The sequence below is a fragment of the Trichomycterus rosablanca genome, chromosome 20 (assembly GCF_030014385.1).
Source record: "Trichomycterus rosablanca isolate fTriRos1 chromosome 20, fTriRos1.hap1, whole genome shotgun sequence".
In the NCBI taxonomy this organism is placed as follows: Eukaryota; Metazoa; Chordata; class Actinopteri; order Siluriformes; family Trichomycteridae; genus Trichomycterus; species Trichomycterus rosablanca.
The window spans coordinates 21,276,024-21,300,205 of NC_086007.1; the positions used below are offsets into that span (position 1 = coordinate 21,276,024).

The 24,182-nt window shown below is 42.3% G+C and overlaps 1 protein-coding gene across 1 annotated transcript; it reads right to left on the minus strand.

The window, feature by feature from the left end:
- Positions 1 to 1,918: 1,918 nt before the first annotated feature.
- trarg1a (trafficking regulator of GLUT4 (SLC2A4) 1a) lies at positions 1,919 to 23,822 on the minus strand. Its single transcript, XM_063016317.1, has 3 exons — positions 23,041 to 23,822; positions 7,186 to 7,312; positions 1,919 to 3,598 (listed from the first exon to the last, which is right to left on the minus strand). Exons 1-3 carry the CDS (start codon positions 23,422 to 23,424, stop codon positions 3,588 to 3,590), a joined length of 522 nt encoding a protein of 173 aa, XP_062872387.1. The 5' UTR covers positions 23,425 to 23,822; the 3' UTR covers positions 1,919 to 3,587.
- Positions 23,823 to 24,182: the final 360 nt, after the last annotated feature.

Genomic DNA, 24,182 nt, shown 5'->3' on the forward strand with positions numbered 1-24,182 from the left:
GATCTGAGATGTGCGACTGGGAATGAGTGACATGTCGAACAGCCAATGAGAACGCAGTATACGGTGTGAGGGGAAACGCAGGAGAGGAGTGTAAACAGGTGGGACAGGGGGATAATATAGTTTATATCAGAATACACCAGCACACACACGTTTTACAGTATTTCTGACCTGATCGTTCTCTACAAAACATAACAACAAAACACCAACATTGCAAAAATATTTATTAACCTCCAACTCAATAACTCCATCATTCTAAATAGGTATTGGTATCGGTATCGGTATTGGCAAGTACAAAAATACATGTACTTGTACTCGGTTGGGAAAAAATGGTATTGATGCATCCCTAATAATAATATAGAACACTGTTTAAAGACTTGTGCCTTTGTGTAGCTTTAATTATGTCCCGAATTTGACTTTTCGTTAACAGCTTTTGTTTATTATAAATAAACAGCCATTTTTTGGAAATAAAATGAAATATCGGGCTGATTTAGGCTTGTCTTGAAGAGACGATGGGCTGCTTCTGTCAAGATTTAGCAAACCTGGTTGCCAGATCTGTTCATAAATGTCACTACAGGCATATTTGAGACAGCACTACAATTGAATTAGATAACTATGGATAGTTCCTAAAGGCAGGTGCAAGGAAACAAGGTGGTTAAAATGTTTCCTCTTTGAAGGAATCAAAACCAGCTCTCGTACAAAAGCTTGCGTCAGCCCTACGGTGCACACATTTAGGACTTTATTCAAAGGTCACAGCAGTTTCCTATCGTCACTCTTGCTGAAATGTTGAAATTCAATTTAGCTATTTGGGTATTGGGTGGTATTACAGAAAGAGCTTAAAATAGACCTCACGTTAAAGCAACAAGTTTAGTCCTTCTCTATGATCTGAGGCCGTTGCATTTTTCCCCAACGTGTACACAAGGATCTGTCGGCTTAATACAGGTTGATGGATGGAAGAAGTTAATGCTGGTTCTAATAGAAAGGTGTCAGAATACACAGTGCATTACAGTTTGTTGCGTATGGGACTGCAAAGCCGCAGACCAGTCAGGGTGCCCATGCTGACCCTTGTCCACCACTGCAACAATGGGCACTTGAGCATTGGAACTGGACCACGGAGCAATGGAAGAAGGTGACCTGGTCTGATGAATCACGTTTTCTTTTACATCACGTGGATGACCGGGTGCGTGTGCGTCGTTTACCTGGGGGACACATGGCACCAGGATGCACCATGGGAAGAAGACAAGCTGGCGGAGGCAGTGTGATGCTTTGGGCAATGTTCTGCTGGGTAAACTTGGGTCCTTCCATCCATGTGGATGTTACTTTGACACGCACCACCTACCTAAGCATTGTTGTAGACCATGTACACCCTTTCATGGTAATGCTCTTCCCTGATGGCTGTGGCCTCTTTCAGCAGGATAATGCGCCCTGCCACAGAGCAAAAATGCTTCAGGAATGGTTTGAGGAGCACAACAACGAGTTTGAGGTGTTGACTTGGCCTCCAGATGCCCCAGATCTCAATTCAATCGAGCATCTGTGGGATGTGCTGGATAAACAAGTCTGATCCATGGAGGCCCCACCTCACAACTTACAGGAGTTAAAGGATCTGCTGCTAACATCATGGTGACAGATACCACAGCACACCTTCAGGAGTCTAGTGGAGTCCATGCCTCGACAGGTCAGGACTGTTTTGGCAGCAAAAGGGGGACCAACACAATAGCCCTCTCTGTTTCCAACAAAAATATAAAAATGTGTAAACTTTTTGAAGATCCCTGGTATATTTTCGACTAAATGGCAGTCAGTTTTTGAAAGACAGTTTTTGAACAAGTATCTGCCGTATAGTCTGTGTGCTGCCAGCTTATATCTCTTTACTTCCCCTTCATTAATGAATCACTGAAATGAATAACGAGACGGATCTCTTGGACCATGCGTATTAACATTTATTTCATCCATGCAGAAGTACACAATAAAATACACAATCGAATAAGAACGTATCCAAAATAAACCAAGGTGCCAAAATCCGATGAATAGAAGAAAAGTACAGAAGTTTACAGACACTTAGCAGCACTTTGCATCTCTTTATTATTGGCACTGCACATTAAAGTACAGTTAAGTACCGGATTGTAGACAGGAACATCTGAGTGAAATGACCAGTGATGCTCATTCTCTACCACTACGTACATTCATACTTTCATACAGTCATACAGTGTGTGGACGAATTGGTTTGTTGGTGCTAACAGTTGTATCCTGTCCATCCTAACTACACAGCTTCGAACTAAGGCATCTCTATCAAAGACGGAAAAACAACATTAAACCTTGTGTACAAATTCTCAAGTGTTTAATAAGTATAATAAAGTGCTTTTAAATGAGTAAACGGGGCAGTAAAATATTTAATCTGGAATGAATAAAGCTGCTGGCTCGAGGGAAAAGTAAGGATAAGTCAGATCTAGGTCTGTGTGAGCGACATTGATTCAGATCATGTAGAAATGATGTAGAAATTTATCGTAAATATAAATCGTCCATAGATCCATCCATCAAAGCAACATCCGTGAGTTGAAATTTGTAGGACTTCGAGGAGGAGGTCGATTTAAAATGCCGATAGAAAACCCGTGTACTGTCTGCCTACAGCATGCGTAAATATTTTAAATATATATATGTTAATATATATAGCATACGTATACAAGTTAGCAGTCCAAAAGGGCGAAAACTAGCATTCTTGACTTGTATATTCAGGGGGGCGTGATCGTTGGTAGTGTACAGATCTGAGGGCAGAACTCGGAACTGGCCTGCTGCCCTCTTCATGCCTTCAGACGTACACCCATGCGTCAGCAGGTCGATTAAACGAGGTAACATGCGTTTCAGGACTACTTTGTTTAAAACGGAGAGAACAGCCCAGCCCGTTCGTTACCAACGTATATCGAGTACAATCACTTCTAGTGTTCATCCAGAGCAAATTGTAATTGGAAGTGATGATATTTAATTATTCACCACCGAGAAAGGCATGCAGGCGCTGTTTCTCACAACCAACTGCTCGAAATAGAAAATAATTTTTTTTTTTTTCTGAATTGCTGATCGCATTTCCACTTCCCTTGGTTAAATCAACCCAGTGTTCCAGTACCAGTGCTCCCGTTCTCCCACGTTCATTTCTGTGGGCTGTTTTTTATTCTTGGCATACAAATACGTATATAAAATATATATCGAGTTATATCGCAAATATATCTGTGGAATGCAAGCCCGGAAGTGATATGAGATTATAAAGCAGCTCGGAGCTCAGAGTCGGAGTCCCATCTCTTGGCGTCCTGCTGAAGTCTCATCCTTGGCATCTTCGGTCGGTTCCTCGAAGGAACCGTGGTTTATATACACTATTCAGTCAGTGGTCATTTAAAACCTGTATTTTCTTTATTTTGTTGTATATATTTGTCATCAAGCACACACATGCATGTCATTTCTCTGTAAATAGGTCTTGCAACACACCGTTTGTAGTTTTATACTGGAAGAAAATTGCCTTTTTTTCTAATTACATCATTGAGGACTTTTTCTCTTTTGTTTTGCTGTGGGTGGTTAGTTCTTCTCGCCTGGGTGGTTCCTGTTCATTATCCGGTTACTGTGGGAGAAAGAACAGACGCTTAGATGGTGGATAAACCAAATACATCCAGTGTGTGAAATCAATCACCAACGTTCTGCATGCTTTAATACACCGACGAGGCATAACATTATGACCACTGACAGGTGAAGTGAACAACACTGATTGTCTCATCACGGCACCTGTTAGTAGGTGGGATATATTACTCAGCAAATTGTAACGGCTGGACGACTGGGACAGAGCATCTCCAAAACTGCAGCTCTTGTGGGGTGTTCCCGGTCTGCAGTGCTCAGTATGCGGTGGTCCAAGGAAGGAAAAGTGGTAAACCGGCGACACGGTCATGGGCGACCAGGGCTCATTGAGGCCCGTCTGGTCCGATCCAACAGACGGGCTACTGTAGCTCAGATTGCTGAAGAAGTTAATGCTGGTTCTGATAGAAAGGTGTCAGACACACGGTGCATCGCAGTTGCAGGGCTGTTTGGCAGCAAAAGGTAGACCAACACAATATTAGAAAGGTGGTCATAATGTTATGCCACATCGGTGTATAAAGAAACACATGGAAATAAATCATGTATTATTAATCTATCAAATAATGTCAACATGATTGATAAAAAGCTACTTTTCTTTACATTTAGGTACATTATTTAGATAAAAAATAATTTGCTGTGCTTTATTCTTCAGTATTTTTGTTAAAATACAACTAGAAAATACAACCCCAAATCAGAAAAAGTTGGGACAGGGTGGAAAAAGCTAATGATAAGATATTTCATGTTCTGTCTGGTCAACTTCATCTCATTCATTAATAACATCCATTCCTGCATTTCAGACCTGGGACAGTAAAGCATTTACCACTTTGTAATGTTGCCGTTCCTTTTCACCACACTTAAAAGACGTTTTGGCACCGAGGAGACCAAGTGATTTAGTGTTTCAGCTTTTAATTTTGTCTCATTCTTCCTGCAAACACGTCTTAAGATGTGCAACAGTACGGGGTCGTCGTCACATTTTTCCTTTTAAAATTCTCTATTGGGGACAGGTCAGGACTGCAAGGTACCCTCTTCTTCCGCAGCCATGCCTTTGTAATGTGTGCAGCATGTGGTTTTGCATTGTCTTGTTGAAAAATGCATGGACGTCCCTGGAAAAGATGACGTCTTGAAGGGAGCACATGTTGCTCTAAGATCTCAATGTACTTTTCTGCATTAATGCTGCATCACAGAAGTGTAAATGACCAAGGGCACTGACATCGCCCCATACCATGGCAGACCCTGACTTCTGGACTTTTTGTCTTTGGTCCGGAGCACACGGCGTCCATTTTTCCAAAAAATACTGGGAATGCTGATTCATCTGACCACAATACACGTTTCCACTGTGTGATGGTTCATCCTAGATGCCTCAGAGCCCAGAGAAGTCGATGCCGCTTCTGGACATGGTTAACATAAGGCTTCTTTTTTGCACAGTAAAGATTTAAGTGGTATTTGTGCATGTAACTCTGTATTGTAGCGCTTGACAAAGGTTTGCCAAAGTAATCCCTCACCCATGTGGTTATATCAGCTATTGTTAAGTGACGGTTCTTGATGCAGTGCCGTCTGAGGGATCGAAGATCACGGGTGTTCAGCTTAAGCTTGCGCCCTTGGCCTTTACGCACTGAAATTCGTCCCGATATATTGAATCATTTAATGATATTATGCACTGTAGAGGGAGAAATATGCAAATCCCTTCCAATCTTTCTTTGAGGTACATTGTTTTTAAACATTTCAATAATTTTCTCACACATTTGTTGACAAACTGGAGATCCTCTGATCATCTTCGCTCATCAGAGACTCAGCCTTTCCTGGATGCTGCTTTCGTACCAAACCATGATTACAATCACCTGTTTGGAATCACATCATTATTTAGTTTTTTCACCTCATTACTAGCCCTAAATGGCCTCCGTCCCAACTTTTTTTGGAATGTGTTCCAGGCCTGAAATGCAAGAATGAAGGTTTATTAATAAATGAAATGAAGTTGACCAGACAAAACATGAAATATCTCAGGTTCATCCTGTCTGCAATGAAATAAAAGTCAAAGTAAATGTAAGGAACCCTGTGTTTTTATTTTATTTGCATTTTTCATACTGTCCCAACTCTTTCTGATTGAGTGGTTTGAGTTTTGTGCTTTGTGCTATTTTGGCAGTCTTTATTAAGACTGTTGTAAGTGCAGCCTCTTATTGTTTAAAAGAGGTCATACAATATTAAACAAGTCTCATCGTTTGATATTATAATATCAAATCAATAATGTTAACTTACAGTCCGCTCCAAAATTATTTGCACTCTTGGTATGGATTAATTTAAGCTGAAACTACATTTTTAATTAAAGTAAATTTTATATTTATATATACGTATATATATATATATATATATATATATATATATACACACCGATCAGCCATAACATTAAAACCACCTACTTGTTTCTACACTCAGTGTCCATTTTATCAGCTCCACTTACCATATAGAAACACTTTGTTGTTCTACAATTACTGACTGTAGTCCATCTGTTTCTCTGCATGCTTTATTAGCCCCCTTTCATGCTGTTCATCAATAATCAGGACCACCACAGAGCAGGTATTATTTAGGTGGATCATTCTCAGCACTGCAGTGACACTGACATGGTGGTGGTGTGTTAGTGTGTGTTGTGCTGGTATGAGTGGATCAGACACAGCAATGCTGCTGGAGTTTTTAAACACCTCACTGACCAAATATATCCAGCCAACAGCTCCCGTGGGCAGCGTCCTGTGACCACTGATGAACATCTTAAAGATGACCAACTCAAGCAGCAGCAATAGATGAGCGCTCGTCTCTGACTTTACATCTACAAGGTGGACCAACTAGGTAGGAGTGTCTAATAGAGTGGACATTGAGTGGACTCGGTATTTAAAAACTCCAGCAGTTCTGCTGAGTCTGATCCACTCATACCAGCACAACACACACTAACACACCACCACCATGTCAGTGTCACTGCAGTGCTGAGAATGATCCACCACCTAAATAATACCTACTCTGTGGTGGTCCTGTGGGGGTCCTGACCATTGAAGAACAGGGTGAAAGAAGGCTAACAAAGCATGTAGAGAAACAGATGGACTACAGTCAGTAATTGTAGAACTACAAAGTGCTTCTATATGGTAAGTGGAGCTGATAAAATGGACAGTGAGTGTTTTAATGTTATGGCTGTTCAGTGTGTATATATACTGTATATATATATAGGCCAAGGTCGACCAAAGAAGTTGAGCCCAGCCGGATGGCAGAGCTGAGATTCGAATTGATGAGTTCGAAATGTCAGCTCTGGTGTGCTAGCGTGTTTTACCGTATGCGGTTTTCACACAACCGCATTCCATAAACACATTCACACACACACTCATACCTAGGGGGACTTAAATATCTCCAATTAACCTGACTGCTTGTCTTTGGACTGTAGGAAGAAACCCGAACATCCGGAGAAAACCCAAACAGACCCGGGAGAACATGCAAACTCCACTCAGAAAGGACCCGGACTGCTCCACCTTTGGGTGCTGGTTACCCTACCGTCCTACCTCAACCACATGTTTAAGAGATTAAGTGTAAGTGTTTTCTTACGTGTCACCACAGTGTAGACAGTAATCATGGTAATCCCCAGGCAGATGGCCACAATGCTGACCAGACGAGCCAGTCGACCCAGACGTCTCGCCCCGTCAATATCCCCCTGCTGAAGGCTGTTTCTCGACTGAACAAAAGAGAAAAAAAACAGATCATTATAGTGCCCAAACTATTCCGATTTCACAAAATGCTCTGAACCTGAATGTTGGGGATGAACTGCATTTTACCCTTTTTTTCTCCCAAATTTTAGTGTAGCCAATTGTATTGACTGACACACACCAGAGATGTTCACAAGTCACAAAATACGAGTCAAGTCACAAGTCAATATAATCTACACAAAACATATATTGGAAATGTAGCGTAGAAATAAACAATATATTAGTTCAGATAAAAAACAACAACAGATTAGCGACTGTATTTTGCCGTTTTACTCAGTGCCTTTACTTTCCTAGTCATTGTGCAAATGAATGTAATTTCTGTAACAAGAAGGTACCAGTTAAAAGCTTAAACTGATACGTTTTGTTTTCACTGCAAAACAAAAGCGCGCGATAAATCACGGCACAGCGGCCACAATCCAAAACACAGCAAAAAAAATCATAACCACTGCTTACCTTAGCTTATCTTCTTCCAGATGCTAGTACATTTATAACCGTGTGTCCCATTAGGAATATAATTCGTTATTTTGTAAATGTGCTTATAATTAAAAACCTCCAAACTTTTCCCGGTTGTGAAGTAAAACACGAACTCGTTAGAAAGCCAATCAAGCGTTTCATTACCACATCATCTGTGTGATGCAAACTGAATAAATGCAAATAACAGCATTTCTTACTAACAATTAAAATCAGAAGGTCTGATTGGTTCAGAAAGCGGTCTTTCAACCATTAGCGCCAATTCTGTAGGAGCATTCCATTCAACCTAGTTGTTCCTGTGAAGTGCACTATGTAGGGTATTCCACCATTTTAAGTGAGATTCCAATCCAAGGTAATGAAAATGTTCAAATTAAGTGAACTTCAAACCGTGTAGGGAGTAGGGAACGACGCTTCATCACTATTCCGGAAGCTGGCTGTAACATTTACCCAATGCGTGCCTTGCGTGTATGTATATATATATATATATACAGGGGTTGGACAAAATAACTGAAACACCTGTCATTTTAGTGTGGGAGGTTTCATGGCTAAATTGGACCAGTCTGGTGGCCAATCTTCATTAATTGCACATTGCACCAGTAAGAGCAGAGTGTGAAGGTTCAATTAGCAGGGTAAGAGCACAGTTTTGCTCAAAATATTGCAATGCACACAACATTATGGGTGACATACCAGAGTTCAAAAGAGGACAAATTGTTGGTGCACCTCTTGCTGGCGCATCTGTGACCAAGACAGCAAGTCTTTGTGATGTATCAAGAGCCACGGTATCCAGGATAATGTCAGCATACCACCAAGAAGGACAAACCACATCCAACAGGATTAACTGTGGACGCAAGAGGAAGCTGTCTGAAAGGGATGTTCAGGTGCTAACCCGGATTGTATCCAAAAAACATAAAACCACGGCTGCCCAAATCAAGGCAGAATTAAATGTGCACCTCAACTCTCCTGTTTCCACCAGAACTGTCCGTCGGGAGCTCCACAGGGTCAATATACATGGCCGGGCTGCTATAGCCAAACCTTTGGTCACTCGTGCCAATGCCAAACGTCAGTTTCAATGGTGCAAGGAGCGCAAATCTTGGGCTGTGGACAATGTGAAACATGTATTGTTCTCTGATGAGTCCACCTTTACTGTTTTCCCCACATCCGGGAGAGTTACGGTGTGGAGAAGCCCCAAAGAAGCGTACCACCCAGACTGTTGCATGCCCAGAGTGAAGCATGGGGGTGGATCAGTGATGGTTTGGGCTGCCATATCATGGCATTCCCTTGGCCCAATACTTGTGCTAGATGGGCGCGTCACTGCCAAGGACTACCGAACCATTCTGGAGGACCATGTGCATCCAATGGCGGTGCCGTGTATCAGGATGACAATGCACCAATACACACAGCAAGACTGGTGAAAGATTGGTTTGATGAACATGAAAGTGAAGTTGAACATCTCCCATGGCCTGCACAGTCACCAGATCTAAATATTATTGAGCCACTTTGGGGTGTTTTGGAGAAGCGAGTCAGGAAACGTTTTCCTCCACCAGCATCACGTAGTGACCTGGCCACTATCCTGCAAGAAGAATGGCTTAAAATCCCTCTGACCACTGTGTCACTGTGTCATTTCCAAGACGAATTGACGCTGTATTGGCCGCAAAAGGAGGCCCTACACCATACTAATAAATTATTGTGGTCTAAAACCAGGTGTTTCAGTTATTTTGTCCAACCCCTGTATATATATATATATATATATATATATATATATATATATACAGTATATATATATATATATATATAGACCTTCTACCTTGTGTAACTAATGTTAACACATGCTGACGCTTAGGACTCTTGTTGTTTACGAGTCATTTGAAATGAGTCAGAGTCAAGTCTGAAGTCGCTGTGTGTGCAACTTACGTGGGAGTCATTTTTTTGTGAGTCATGAGTCAATTCCAAATCATTTGAAACGAGTCCGAGTCGAGTCTGAAGTCGCTGTGTGTGCAACTTACGCAGACTCGAGTCCCCATCTCTGATACACACTCCCTCCATGTCCTTCTTATTCACCCATACTTTGGTGGATTTGCGCATGAGGTCGGCTTTGCGTACGGAGGTGTTTAAAAACTCCATCAGTTGCTGTGTCTGATCCACTCATACCAGCACAACACACACTAACACACCACCACCATGTCAGCGTCACTCCAGTGCTGAGAATGATCCACCACCTAAATAATGCCTACTCTGTAGTGGTCCTGTGGGGGTCCTGACCATTGAAGAACAGGGTGAAAGGGGGCTAACAAAGCATGCAGAGAAACAGATGGACTACAGTCAGTAATTGTAGAACTACAAAGTGCTTCTATATGTAAGTGGAGCTGATAAAATGGACTGAGTGTAGAAACAAGGAGGTGGTTTTAATGTTATGGCTGATCAGTGTATATGTTAGATTAAGAAATAATCAATGAATGTACATAACAGATCTAATTAAGTGCTCGGTGAGTGTAGCTTTTTATTAAAGGTGGGGACCCCCTGTATAAGAACCTCTATATTAAGTGAATATTACACGCTTTTCATTTTATATTTCTTCGTCACTTATTGCAGCGTCTCTGCCATTACGATGTGGAGACATGCTAAGCTTCCTGACAGCGTTAACAGGGGCCTATGCCACCACTTCCTATTAGGCCTTCAGTGCACCCTGGGGAAAGCCCCTCCAGTAGACTGCATTAAAGCGATCGATACCGAGCAGCAGAGCTGAAAGAAAAAAGCCTCTGACAGTGGCGGTACCAGCCTCACCCTACCATTACCACTACAATCTTGAGTGGGCTCGGTTACATGGGATGACCTCAAGAAAATCTTCCCATAGACGCTGGATTGAAACCATCAAGTGCGATCGGAGCACTGTGCAAACCGATTAACCACCCTGTCCGTGGTGCTGAACTGGGTGCAGAAGAGTGGAGCTTTTCATTTCTGTTTATTCCTGTTCTCAGAAGCAAAATAATCAATCACGTTCTAATGCTTTAGTAATATTTTTAATTGCTTAGGTGACTACATTAAAAGTGTTAAGTTCAGTGGTACCATATGCAATTTTGTCTTAATGTTATTTTCAATATAATCCTTTAAATTAACAATCCATAAAAAGGAAAACCACCTCCTTGTTTCTACACTCACTGTCTATTTTATCAGCTCCACTTACCATATAGAAGCACTTTGTAGTTCTACAATTACTGACTGTAGTCCATCTGTTTCTCTACATACTTTGTTAGCCCCATTTCATGCTTTCATCAATTTAGGTGGTGGATCATTCTCAGCACTGCAGTGACACTGACTGGTGTGTTAGTGTGTGTTGTGCTGGTATTAGTGGATAAGACACAGCAGCACTGATGGATTTTTTTAAACATCTCACTGTCACTGCTGGACTGAGAATAGTCCACCAACCAAAAACATCCAGCCAACAGCGCCCCATGGGCAGCGTCCTGTGACCACTGATGAAGGTCTAGAAGATGACCAACTCAAACAGCAGCAATAGATGAGCGATCGTCTCTGACCTTACATCTGCAAGGTGGACCAACTAGGTAGGAGTGTCTAATAGAGTGGACAGCACAACACACACTAACACACCACCACCATGTCAGTGTCACTGCAGTGACACCTAAATAGTACCTAATCTGTGGTGGTCCTGTGGGGGTCATGACCATTGAAGAACAGGGTGAAAGGGAGCTAACAAAGCATGTAGAGAAACAGATGGACTACAGTCAGTAATTGTAGACTACAAAGTGCTTTTATATGGTAAGTGGAGCTGATAAAATAGACAGTGATTGTAGAAACAAGGAGGTGGTTTTAATGTTATGGATGATCCGTGTATGTATATATATATATTTTAAACCCTGTGTATATTACAAATAAATTAATATGCTTTAAATTTTATGTAAATATGAATAAACATTGGGGAAATTACTACATGACTGTCATAATCTTCTCTTTGTACTGCACCAAAGACCCCCACCCCCCTTCCCCCCACCAGTTATTGTGCCACTCGGCATCACAGCTGTATTTGCACACAAGCACTCCACCCTCCATCCACCGGGAGGCTTTGTTTCTGTAGTCACACAGGCTACAGCTGTGGAACCATTCATTGGACCTACTTCCACTCCAAAAGCTCAAACCCATATGCAGTGTCTGCACTGTCAGGCAATATAAAAATGTGCCAACCTTGCTGCTGTATACCCCCCTTCATTACCTTCGGTTTCAAATACTGCAGAGTGGCTCAGACATCTAAGCTGGGGTATAACGTGAGGCCGACGCATCTATCGATCGTCAAGTGCAATCAGAATAAAACGCCACCTACGTGACTTAAATCAATGTGTGTTAATTATAAAACTGAGTCTATTGGAATGCCTAAAGTTCTTTACTGTAACTCTTACTGTAATGACAGACGGAGCTTTGATGCGATACTGTCTTGGCAATTGTATGTTAAAAGCTGTAGATATTGCAATACTTTGCTTGACTGGATAGGAAGACTGGAGCTGTGCAGAAATGTAATGATCCGTGCACTTTCTCTGCAGGAAGGAGGGGCAGGAACGCCTCCCCCTGCACGATAAATGGCCGTATTGATTCCGTGATAGGCTAGCTGGCGATATTTTCCCCGTGGATTTTAAATTCTTCGATTTCTTACAGGTACAAGCATACAGTATGCGCACAATTGAAGAGACTTGGCAGACACATGGGTGTTCCCCCTCCCCCCCTCGATTTTACCAAGCGTACTCTGCGATGGCAGAAGATGCTCAGAGTACATGCTTGAACCATTAATAATGGAGAGCCCGGCCCCCGTCAGAGGCCGGAGAACACTGGGAGGAGAGCTAAACGGTGCACTAAAGCACCGGAAACCGAACGCATCTGCCGGTCGGGCGAGCCGACTGACTCAGCTGTCTTACTGTACATAAAGCCTCTGTTGTGTGTGAGCAGGTGTGCTAGAAATCTGATTCCACTGACAGTAAGCATCTATAATGTGATGTTACACTCAGTAGTGGAAAAACTCAGCAGATCCTGTTTCAAAATGTGCAGCCCGGGGCGAACCGCATTTTTTTCCTGAGTTTTTTTTTGTTACCAGCTGCCGAGCTGTTTAAGTGTTTCGCACCGGACAGGGTCCAATGCCGTTGCAGAGGAAAAAGGAAACAGAAGGCACGTGTGGACACGAGCTTTTGCGCTTTGCTGCACCACGGACGGCCATAACTCACCCAGATAACTGCCAGGCATGCAGTAACAGTCCTGTAGTTCTGGCCCTCTCGTTATGCTAAATCTTGCGCTAAACCTTCAAATCTGTACACAACTCACTTGATCAGCCATAACATTAAAACTACTCAATGTCCATTTTATCAGCTCCACTTACCATAAAGGAGCACTTTGTAGTTCTATAATTTCTGACTGTAGTCCATCTCTTTCTCTACATACCTTTTTAGCCTGCTTTCACCATGTTCTTCAATGGTCAGGACCCCCACAGGACCACCACAGAGCAGGTATTATTTAGGTGGTGCATGAATCTAAGCACTGCAGGATGCTGGGCCATTCTTCAAAAAGTACATCTTTAAAAAACACTATCATGTCTCAGGTGGCGCAACGGTAAAGTACGCCAGCGCACCAGAGTTGGGGTTTCGAATACATTGTATCGACTGGGCTGGGCGGCTGTATGAACAACGATTGGCTGTTGTTCAGGGTTAGAGGGTAAAAAGTCGGATCATAGGTCCTCATAACTGGTGCGACTGCGGCCCCTGCTGGCTGACTGATGGCGCCTGCACAGGGCTGAGGAATAATGCTGATGGGGGTGTGGCCCTCCGTACACAGTGCCCGTCGATGTATGAACTCGACTCGTGCAGGTGAAAAATGCAGTCTGTACTGACTGTACGTGCTGGAGGTGTCGTATGTTAGTTGAGAGGCGTCCTCAGTCAGCGGTGAAGGGTCGAATCAGTATAGAGGACGCAATCAGGGTAATTGGACGCGACTAGATTGGGGGAGAAAATTGGGGGAAAAAGTGGGGGAAAAAAAAAGCACTATCATCCTGGAATTTGGGACATTACCAGGAAAGAGGGGTTGTGCATATTTGTTCATATTTGTTGGCTGGTTTATGATAATGCAAAACAATCTTTGGACTAAATAGTTTCCATTAAATGGTTGCTCACATCATAATGGATTCCCTGACGTACTTGTACAAATGGAACCATACTTTGTGGGTTGAAAGCATCCTTTAGCTATCGTCAGATATAATATTGCCCAGATGTAGAGAATATGGTGAAAGCTGACTGATTGAACAATATTACTTTCCACCAGGTTTGTGTTCCTTACACCAATCAAATAATGAAATTGCTCCTTCTTAAACGGTTAGTGGTTGTGTCCCCAAAATGCCTGGCACTAGCTGAACCAATGGGTTCTTGTAAAATTCCACTAAACCCTTAATTACTTGCTTTATATCAATGTATTTATTATATGTTGCTTTGGATGAAACGTTAGCTAGGGCTCCTAAGTGGCAAAATTATGAAATTCACCCTTTAATCTAGCGATCCAAACCAATGGCTGGAGTCTGTGACTTTATGGATATAACAGAGGGCCAATAGCATCTTTCTTTGATCACACTGAACTGCTGAATGACATTGGACAGGAAGCAGTCTGAAAGGATGTAGTGATATTATATAAATGACCTAATAAGAAACTGGCAACCCTTTATATATTAAGTCTTATATAAAAAATATAAATTGGCGCTCAGGTGGCACAGCGGTAAAACACCGTCGTATCGAAACTCAGCTCTGTCATCCGGCTGGGCTGGGTGCCTACATGACCAATGATTGACTTGTTGTTGATACAGGGTGGAAGCTGGATAGGGACTCCTCATAACTGATGTAATTACGGCTGGCTGATTGATGGCACCCGCACAGAGTCAAGGAATAATGCGTTGATCAGGGTGTGGCTCTCTGTACACAAAGCTGATCCACATATGAACTCACCTCGTGCAGGTGAAAAGATGCAGTCGGCTACTGCACACGTGTCGGGTGTGTGTGTGTGTGTGTGTGTGTGAAAGTCTCGCTCTCCTCAGTCAGGGCGGGGATCGGCACCAGTAGAAAGGAAGCATAATGCAATTGGGTGATTGAATACGCTAAAAGTAAATCTATATATATATACACCAGGGCAGTATTGGGTTCAAATCGTTGACCTTCCAGTTACTAGTGCCACTATCCTGGTGTTTATTAAGCATATTATATGTGGTAGTAGTCATACTCTAATATGTAAACACCTGGTTTTGCACCATAGGGTGCACCTTGTTTCAGTAAAAATGGGTCATATTTCTGGGAGGTTATATAATTATGCAATCAAACTCACCTGATTATTTTTGAGATCCCTGTCTGGGGAACTAGTGTAATTTTTAAATTTTATTTATGCATTTTCTCCCCTTTTTTACTGACTTTAGCGTATCCAATTACCCAATTGCATTATGCTTCCTCTCTACTGATGTTAACCTCCTCTCTGACTGAGGAGAGCCGTGACTAACACACGCCCCCTCTGACACGCAGTAGCCGACTGCATCTTTTCACCTGCACGAGATGAGTTCATATGCCGATCAGCTTTGTGTATGGAGAGCCACACCCTGATCAGCATTATTCCGATCATTGTTCATGTAGGCGTCCAGGGTAGGGTTCAAGATGTCAGCTAAGGTAAAGTTGCCAGTACCCAGAATTTACAATACCTGACTGTCAATGCACCAGTAAGTCATTGGCTGGTTCTCTCTCTCTTACTCTTTCTTTCTGCCGAACCACCTCTATTGGGTACATGAACCGTTTCTGAGAACGACGTCTGGAAAACAGGTGCAATTTTCCCTCCGCAGAAAAGCTAAATTGACCTCTCTCTCCCACTATTGAGTTAAGAAGCCAGCTCTAGTTTCTTCTGGTTTTCACCCCTCTCACAGAAAGAGCAATGCTGGTGTTTAAATTCAGCCATGCAGGGTTAGGTATAGACTGTTTGAATGACTGAGGTTGGTGGTTAAGGCCTGTATGCAACATAACATCCACCCGTACATACACTATATTGCCAAAAGTATTCGCTCGTCTGCCTTCACACGCATATGAACTTGAGTGACGTCCCATTTTTAATCCATAGGGTTTAATATAATGACGGCCCACCCTTTGCAGCTATAACAGCTTCAACTCTTCTGGGAAGGCTTTCCACAAGGTTTAGGAGTGTGTTTATGGGAATTTTTGACCATTCTTCCAGAAGCGCATTTGTGAGGTCAGACACTAAGAAGGCCTGGTTCGCAGTCTCTGCTCTAATTCATCCCAAAGGTGTTCTATCGGGTTGGCTCATCCATGTCTTTATGGACCTTGCTTTGTGCACTGGTGCGCAGTCATGTTGGAACAGGAAGGGGCCATCCCCAAACTGTTCCCACAAAGTTGGGAGCATGAAATTGTCCAAAATCTCTTAGTATGCTGAATCATTAAGAGTTCCTTTCACTGGAACTAAGGGTCCGAGCCCAACTCCTGAAAAACAACCTCACACCATAACAATCCCCCCTCCATCAAACTTTACACTTGGCACAATGCAGTCAGACAAGTAGCGTTCTCCTGGCAACCACCAAACCCAGACTCGTCCATCAGATTGCCAGACGGAGGAGCGTGATCCGTCACTCCAGAGAACACGTCTCCACTGCTCTAGAGTCCAGTGGCGGCGTGCTTTACACCACTGCATCCGACGCTTTGCATTGCGCTTAGTGATGTAAGGCTTGGATGCAGCTGCTCGGCCATGGAAACCCATCCCATGAAGCTCTCTACACACTGTTCTTGAGCTAATCTGAAGGCCACATGAAGTTTGGAGGTCTGTACCGATTGACTCTGCAGAAAGTCGGCGACCTCTGTGCACTATGCGCCTTAGCATCTGCTCACCTTGCTCTGTCATTTTACATGGCCTACCACTTCGTGTCTGAGTTGCTGTTGTTCCCGATCGCTTCCACTTTGTTATAATATCACTGACAGTTGACTGTGGAATATTTAGTAGCGAGGAAATTTCACGACTGGACTTGTTGCACAGGTGGCATCCTATCACGGTACCACGCTGGAATTCACTGAGCTCCTGAGAGCAACCCATTCTTTCACAAATGTTTGTAGGAGCAGTCTGCATGCCGGGACACAATATGTGAGTAAAGCAAGAATATGCCACAAGAACAGCTTTACCCCTCTTTGGAATGTTCAAGGATAAAGTAAGTGTAGAGCTACTACACAGCCTTTACTCTGAAAAATCTCATGAAGGGTCATTGATTAGTCATGAAAGGTGCTGTTCAATAAATACCTCTAAATAGTTCGGCGGTATATTTAGCCGTGTTATCATCCCTAAATATGGGAACATCCCCACCAGGCCGTCCACATGATCTTGCACAGGATTGGTCAGATAAGTCAGACAAGACCATTGCTCCAATGTCCAGATCAGATGTCTGATACACATACACAGCAGGGCTGCAGTAGCTCTTCAATTGGTCTGTACCAGATGCCATAGTTCTTCATGTTCTCATGTTCACAAACAGTGCAGGTTACAAAAGGAAAAATGCAAAAATGGCTTAAACTGGCTACTGATGAATGAAAACTTTCATGCTGTTCTTCAATGGTCAGGACCCCCACAGGACCACTACAGAGCAGGTATTATTTGGGTGGTGGATCATTCTCAGAACTGCAGTGACACTGACATGGTGGTGGTGTGTTAGTGTGTGTTGTGCTGGTATGAGTGGATCAGACACAGCAGCGCTGATGGAGATTTTAAACACCTCACTGTCCCTGCTGAACTGAGAATCCAGTCCACCAACCAAAAATATATCCAGCCAACAGCGCCCCGTAGGCAGCGTACTGTGACCAATGATGAAGGTCTAGAAGATGACCAACTCAAACAGCAGCAATAGATGAGCGATTGTCTCTGACTTTGCATCTACAAGATGGACCAACTAGGTAGGAGTGTCTAATAGAGTGGACAGTGAGTGGACACGGTATTTAAAAACTCCAGCAGCGCTGCTGTGTCTGATCCACTCATACCAGCACAACACACACTAACACACCACCACCATGTCAGTGTCACTGCAGTGCTGAGAATGATCCACCACCTAAATAATACCTACTCTGTGGTGGTCCTGTGGGGTCCTGACTATTGAAGAACAGCATGAAGGGGCAATAACAAAGCATGCAGAGAAACAGATGGAATACAGTCAGTAATTGTAGAACTTCAAAGTGCTTCTATATGGTAAGTGTAGCTGATAAAATGAACAGTGAGAGTAGAAACAAGGAGGTGGTTTTAATGTTATGGCTGATTGGTGTATATTGTCTTATACACTAGTGCACTTTATTACCATAGCTAGGTTGACACCTAACTATGAGCTTGTTGGACATTCAATTATAAAATTTTGGAATCAATATGGAGTCTCCCCCACTATCTAAAATTTTTTGCCTATTTAGTCAAAATTAGCCTAATGTTTGGCTCACAACTAACATTCTAGTTCATACTGAAGGTGTTTAGTGCAGTTTAGGTCAAGTCCCTTCAGGCCAAACTTGTCAAACCGTGTCTTTCTGGAGCACATTTCCTTTTTTCAAAGAGTGGCTCCAGTAATGCACTAATTTGATCGAGATTTTAGCGTAGTCAATTTGTCTTCCGCTGCTGGGGATCCTTGATTGCGTCAGCTTCTTCCACATATGAACGAAACAGCCATCTTTGCAGTGTTCTTGCCTGAATCAAACCATTTTTGGTTTCTTTGTGCTTGGTTGTGCACTCATCTTCATAAACAGTGTAGGTTAGAAAAGGAAAAATGCAAAAATGGCGCAAACTGGCTACTGATGAATGAAACATTTCTAGATTAGCAGTGCTTTATTGACCTGTTTGAATGACGCGCAATCTACCGGCGTGCACTGTGCGATCGACGGGTAGATCGCTATTGACGTATTGGGCACCCCTGTTTTAAATGTTCTCTATGGAGAAACGGCTACCAACCAGCATAAGTGAAGGCTTCTTAATTGCATTCGAAAATGGTATATTGCTGCTTACGCCTCCTCCGACCCGTGCGCATTCCTTGCGGACCCTTTCTTTTCACCTATGCTTTCTGCAAAGGTGCCTTACACAGCGTTTAAAGACCCCACCCACTTAGTCCGGTCATCCCGCCCTAGCAGAAACGTGTCTGCTGCAGGACCTGCCAATTGTGCCAACTAGATAGCGCTCAGACGATTGGTGGCAGAGCCGAGATTCGAACCGAGGTGTTTAGAATCTCGGCGCTGGTGTGCTAGTGGAATAGATGGAATGAATTTTACACTCAATTAGATTTTTAAAAATTTTAAGGGGTATCTACAGTACATTATAAGCCATAAGCTGTAGATTAAAAATTAAATATCTGTTTTCCTGTGAATTTGTTTCTTTGCAGAGTTGCACTTTTTAAAAAATTTCTCCATCAACAGTTCATAATATTATTCATTGATTCAGAAACAAATCTATAGAAATTCTGCAGAATCTATATTTTATGGCCTGTGACTGTAGCAGAGATGGGGACTCGAGTCTGTGAGTCCCCATATTAGTAAGAAATGCTGTTATTTGCATTTATTCAGTTTGCGTCACACAGATGATGTGGTAATGAAACGCTTGATTGGCTTTCTAACGAGTTTGTGTTTTACTTCACAACCGGGAAAAGTTTGGAGGTTTTTAATTATAAGCACATTTACAAAATAACGGATTATATTCCTAATGGGACACACGGTTATAAATTTAATAGCATCTGAAAGAACATAAGCTAAGGTAAGCAGTGGTTATGATTTTTTTTGCTGTGTTTTGGATTTTGCCCGCTGCGCCGTGATTTACAAAAACAAAACGTATCAGTTTAAGCTTTTAACTGGTACCTTCTTGTTACGGAAATTACATTTATTTGCACAATGACTAGGAAAGTAAAGGCACTAAGTAAAACAGCAAAATACAGTCGCTAATCTGTTGTTGTTTTTTATCTGGACTTACATATTATTTGTTTATTTCTACGCCACATTTCCAATATATGTTTTGTGTAGATTATATTGACTGGTGACTTGACTCGGACTCTAGTCTAAAGACTCGTGACTTGACTCGGACTCGTATCTCGTATTTTGTGACTTGTGAACATCTCTGGACCATAGATCCTTCGAAGAGTTCTGTACTACAAACCAAGATGCTTTTGTAATACAATATCACTTTAGTTTAGGATTACTTCAGAAAACCCTTGTCAGTAAACACAGTTTACCACTGCATCTACAGTACAAATGCAATTTAAGACTCTACTACACAAAATGGAAACCATAAACTAACAAAATCCACTTCTTTGGTATTAAGAGTGTATTTTATTTAAATTTGTAAGTATCTGTACAGGACCCTTCTCTGGCGACACCCTAAGGAAACATTAAAACAGTCGTAACAGATAGTAAGGTTTCCTTATTCAAATGAGAACATACAGAAATAAATATTTAGGAGAGCAACTATATCATAGCAGCATCGAGACAACAATATGTTGTATCACATCTGGGTAGAGTCAGTCCTCACCACACTGCTTACACACACACACACACACACACCAGTCAGGCCATTACATGGAGCCGCACCCAATACTCATTATCCAGCCTCTGACAATAAATGAGAGGCATTTATAAATGATGGCATCCTTGTTTGCAATTGCACAAATGAATAAACATGGTGGAACAATTATCATCTGATATATGATGCTTTTTGGTAATCTGATATGACCATTTCATCAGTTGTATTTGCTCGTTGCTATTCCTTTATGCTATTTTTTTATGCAAGTTTATTTACTGCCCAGGAAAAAATATCCAGATTTTACATTAGATTATCAAACCTTTGAAGTACACAATATGGCAAAAGTATGTGGACACAGGAACATGAGTTTGTTGAACATCACAGTCCAAACCCATTAACATTAATATGGAGTTGGACAACCCTTGGTTTCATCAACAACCTTTCACCTTCTGGGAAGGCTTTCTATTAGATTTCAGGGACAATACCCAAGAAGGAAGGCAGTTCCCATGTTCCTCTCAAGATTTATTCCTTGTAATATTTAGGGAGTGTTTTTCTTGCCACTGCTTCTTGTCCTTCAGCTTGCTTCTAAGTTTTTTTTTGGTCTTGGAATCAAGTTGCTTTGAGACAATGCCCATGTAAAAAGCACTATACAAATACAAACATTTTGATTGATTGACTATCAATGAATGAGAAGGCCTGGCTAGCAGTCAATACCCCAGAGTATCCTCAGAGCTTTGATTTCAATATTGCTTGCCTCACGACGATCTTTTACACCAAACACCAAGTGCCAATTATTGCCGAATATTATATCAGTTCTTGTATCTATCCCAATCCTAAAGTTACACTATACGCCCAAAAGTTGGTAGACGTTTAACCATGAGCTGGTTGAACATCCCATTTCAAAACCCTGTCTATTAACATGGAGTCAACCTTCCACTAATCTGCAATGCCCAATGTAAAACGCACTATACAAATACATTTTGATTGATTGACTATCAATGAATGAGAAGGCCTGGCTAGAAGTCAATATTCCAGTGTATCTTAAAGGTGTTATGTGGGGTTAAGTACAGGGTTCAGTCCAGACCCTGGAGTTTCTTCACATTAACTTTATCAAATTTTATTTTAAGTACAGGGACACAAGCGTACTTTTAATAATAATTGATTTTATGGAATTGTTAGAGATGGGTGTGGCTTTAACAGCAGAACATATTAAGGATTTGGCCTAATACTTTAGGCCATGTAATGTAAAATTTAAATTTGCGCCTCAACTGATTTTTGCTTTGTCTCTTGATCCCTTTCTGGATTGCACTTTTGCAAGCCTGCTGGATGTGGGGGTATAGGCAGTGACTCTCATGTCCTTACTATTAAATGCATGACAAATCTCAAAATTGTGGGTGGACCATAACTAAATTGGGTTGGTGGTCAGTAGCTACTTTATGGATCTCTTTATGGATTTCCTCCACATACTTCGACATATTCATAGAAATATGACAGCAGGTGGACTGGCTCCTCCAAATTAACTGAAGGTGTAAGCAAATCTGTAATATCAATATTGCTTGCTTCACAACGATCTTTTACACTAAACACCAAGTGCCAATTATTATATCAGTTCTTGTATCTATCCCAATCCTAAAGATACACTATACGCCCAATAATAGGTAGACATTTGACCATGAGCTGGTCTAAACATTCCATTTTTAAACCATGTCCATTAATATGGAGTCAACCTTCCACTAATCTGCAATGGACGCTTGCAATCGGCATTTTAATTTATCTCAAAGGTGTTCAGTCTGGTTGAGATGAAGGCTCTATGCAAGCCCTTCAGTTCCTTCAGACCAAAATGGTAAAACCATATTTTTATGGACCCTTATGCACATGCTCAGTCATGCTGGAACAGGAAAAGACCTTTCTTAATCTCTTGCCTTAGGGTTTAAAGCATGTGCTCACTTAAACTGACTGATTTTACATTGAACTGTCAGCAGTTCTTGTAGCTGAAACCTGGACTGAATTGTAATGAGGTGTGTCTACATACTTTTGAAATAGTATAAATAGATAAATTAGGTAATTCATCCACGTAAAGTGATTATTTAAATGTTAGTTAGTTCAGTGGTGGTTCTAGACCATATGAGGTGGGGGGGCCAGGCAGGGGTCAGAGGCTATGCTAGAGGGGCCAATTACTTTATGCCCAAATGTGCATTGTGGGCATTAAGAGGAAACAGTCGATATTCAATAGAATTTTTATTTATGCAGTTTTCAGTCTACATTTTCTTGAGTTTGATGTAAACAGATCAACAAAGAATCATCATTTAAGGCATTTGCTCTGCTTAAATGTCATTTATTCAGTCCTTTTCTTTTTCATATTCAATTTGAGTTACATATACCTTATTTCTAGGGGGGCCGTAAGGGGGGGGGGGGTGTCAAGCTGGTTGTCACAGGGGCACTGGCCCCCGTTGCCCCCCCTAGAACCGCCACTGAGTTAGTCTAGAAATCAAACAATCCAATGGCTCAAAACACATTTGGACAAGCGATGAACCTTCAGATGGTTCGGCATTTAGTAGACGCTTTTATCTGACAGTAAGAACCTTGCCCAAGGGCCCAACAGTGCCAACCTGGCAGTGGTGGGGCTTGAACCAGCGACCTTATGATTACCCAGAATTGTTAAGGTGTGACAGCTGAACCATGTACTCACCATGACTGAATAAACGAGTGCCACGATGCTGACTGGCCACACCAGGCAGAAGCAGGACAGGATGACCAGCAGCAGATAATCTTTAGGCTTCTCCTGCTCATGCACGGCGTTGCCGGTGGATGATGTGCGGCTCAAGCTTGGTCTGGAGGAAGAAAGATGGGCCGAGCCGAGTTGCCCCACAGATTCTGATCTCAGTTGCACCCCATGGCCATTTTGTTCCGCCTCGATCCCTTTCTCTACGTCCACAGTGAGTGTACCAGAGTTGGACAGGCTGAGCCCGTTTCCCGCACCGGCTTCATTCAGCAGCTTTTCGGTTTCCTGCAGAGCCTTGCCGCTCTCAGCCAGCCCCGACTTCTCAAACTCGCTATCAGTGTTTATAGCCATTTTCAACCTCACAAAGTCCTGACCAAGTCCAGATCTGGGAGAAAAATAACCTAGTTTTGTAAAACACTTGTTTTGGGATGATGCGGCAGCGCTAAACTTCCATCATTGACAGTTCAGCAGTGATGGGACAAGATCTAGTATCCAACGAGTCGTGCTTCTCTCAGAATCCACCATCCATCATACACATTGCGCTCCCATTCAGATCTGCACATTTCCTCTTTTCCCATTCATTCAATCCGCCTAGTTCACAAAAGATCAGCCCACACAGGACAAAAGAACCCCAGAGCTCACTTACCAAACTGCACCATCATCACTTCCATCACGTTTGCCAGTCACTTTAATGCGCGCAAAACAGAACAGTTCGCTTTCTCCTCTGGTTAATGCAGCAGTACCGGACTGGATGATCCTCACTTCTGTTTTACACTATACTATAGCATCAGCATCTGCACACACACACACACACACACATTTGTCAAGCGCACTGGTCCTCCCATCCACACCCCTCCTCCCTTCTTCCAGTCCGCCTGCAGAGCCTCATCCACATCCAGCATAACCGATGCGTAAAAAAACACTCCCAAAGCATCATACCTTCTTATTCTATTAATCAGAGAAGCGAATTGTAGCTTGTTAGGTGGTGATATGGAGCATCGAAAGTGGCATGACTTGCTGCAGCCTCATACCACCTGGTAAACTCAAGAGATTTGTGCTGGGTGGACATTACCGAGATGGGTTTTAATAATTTATCAAATAGTAGTGCG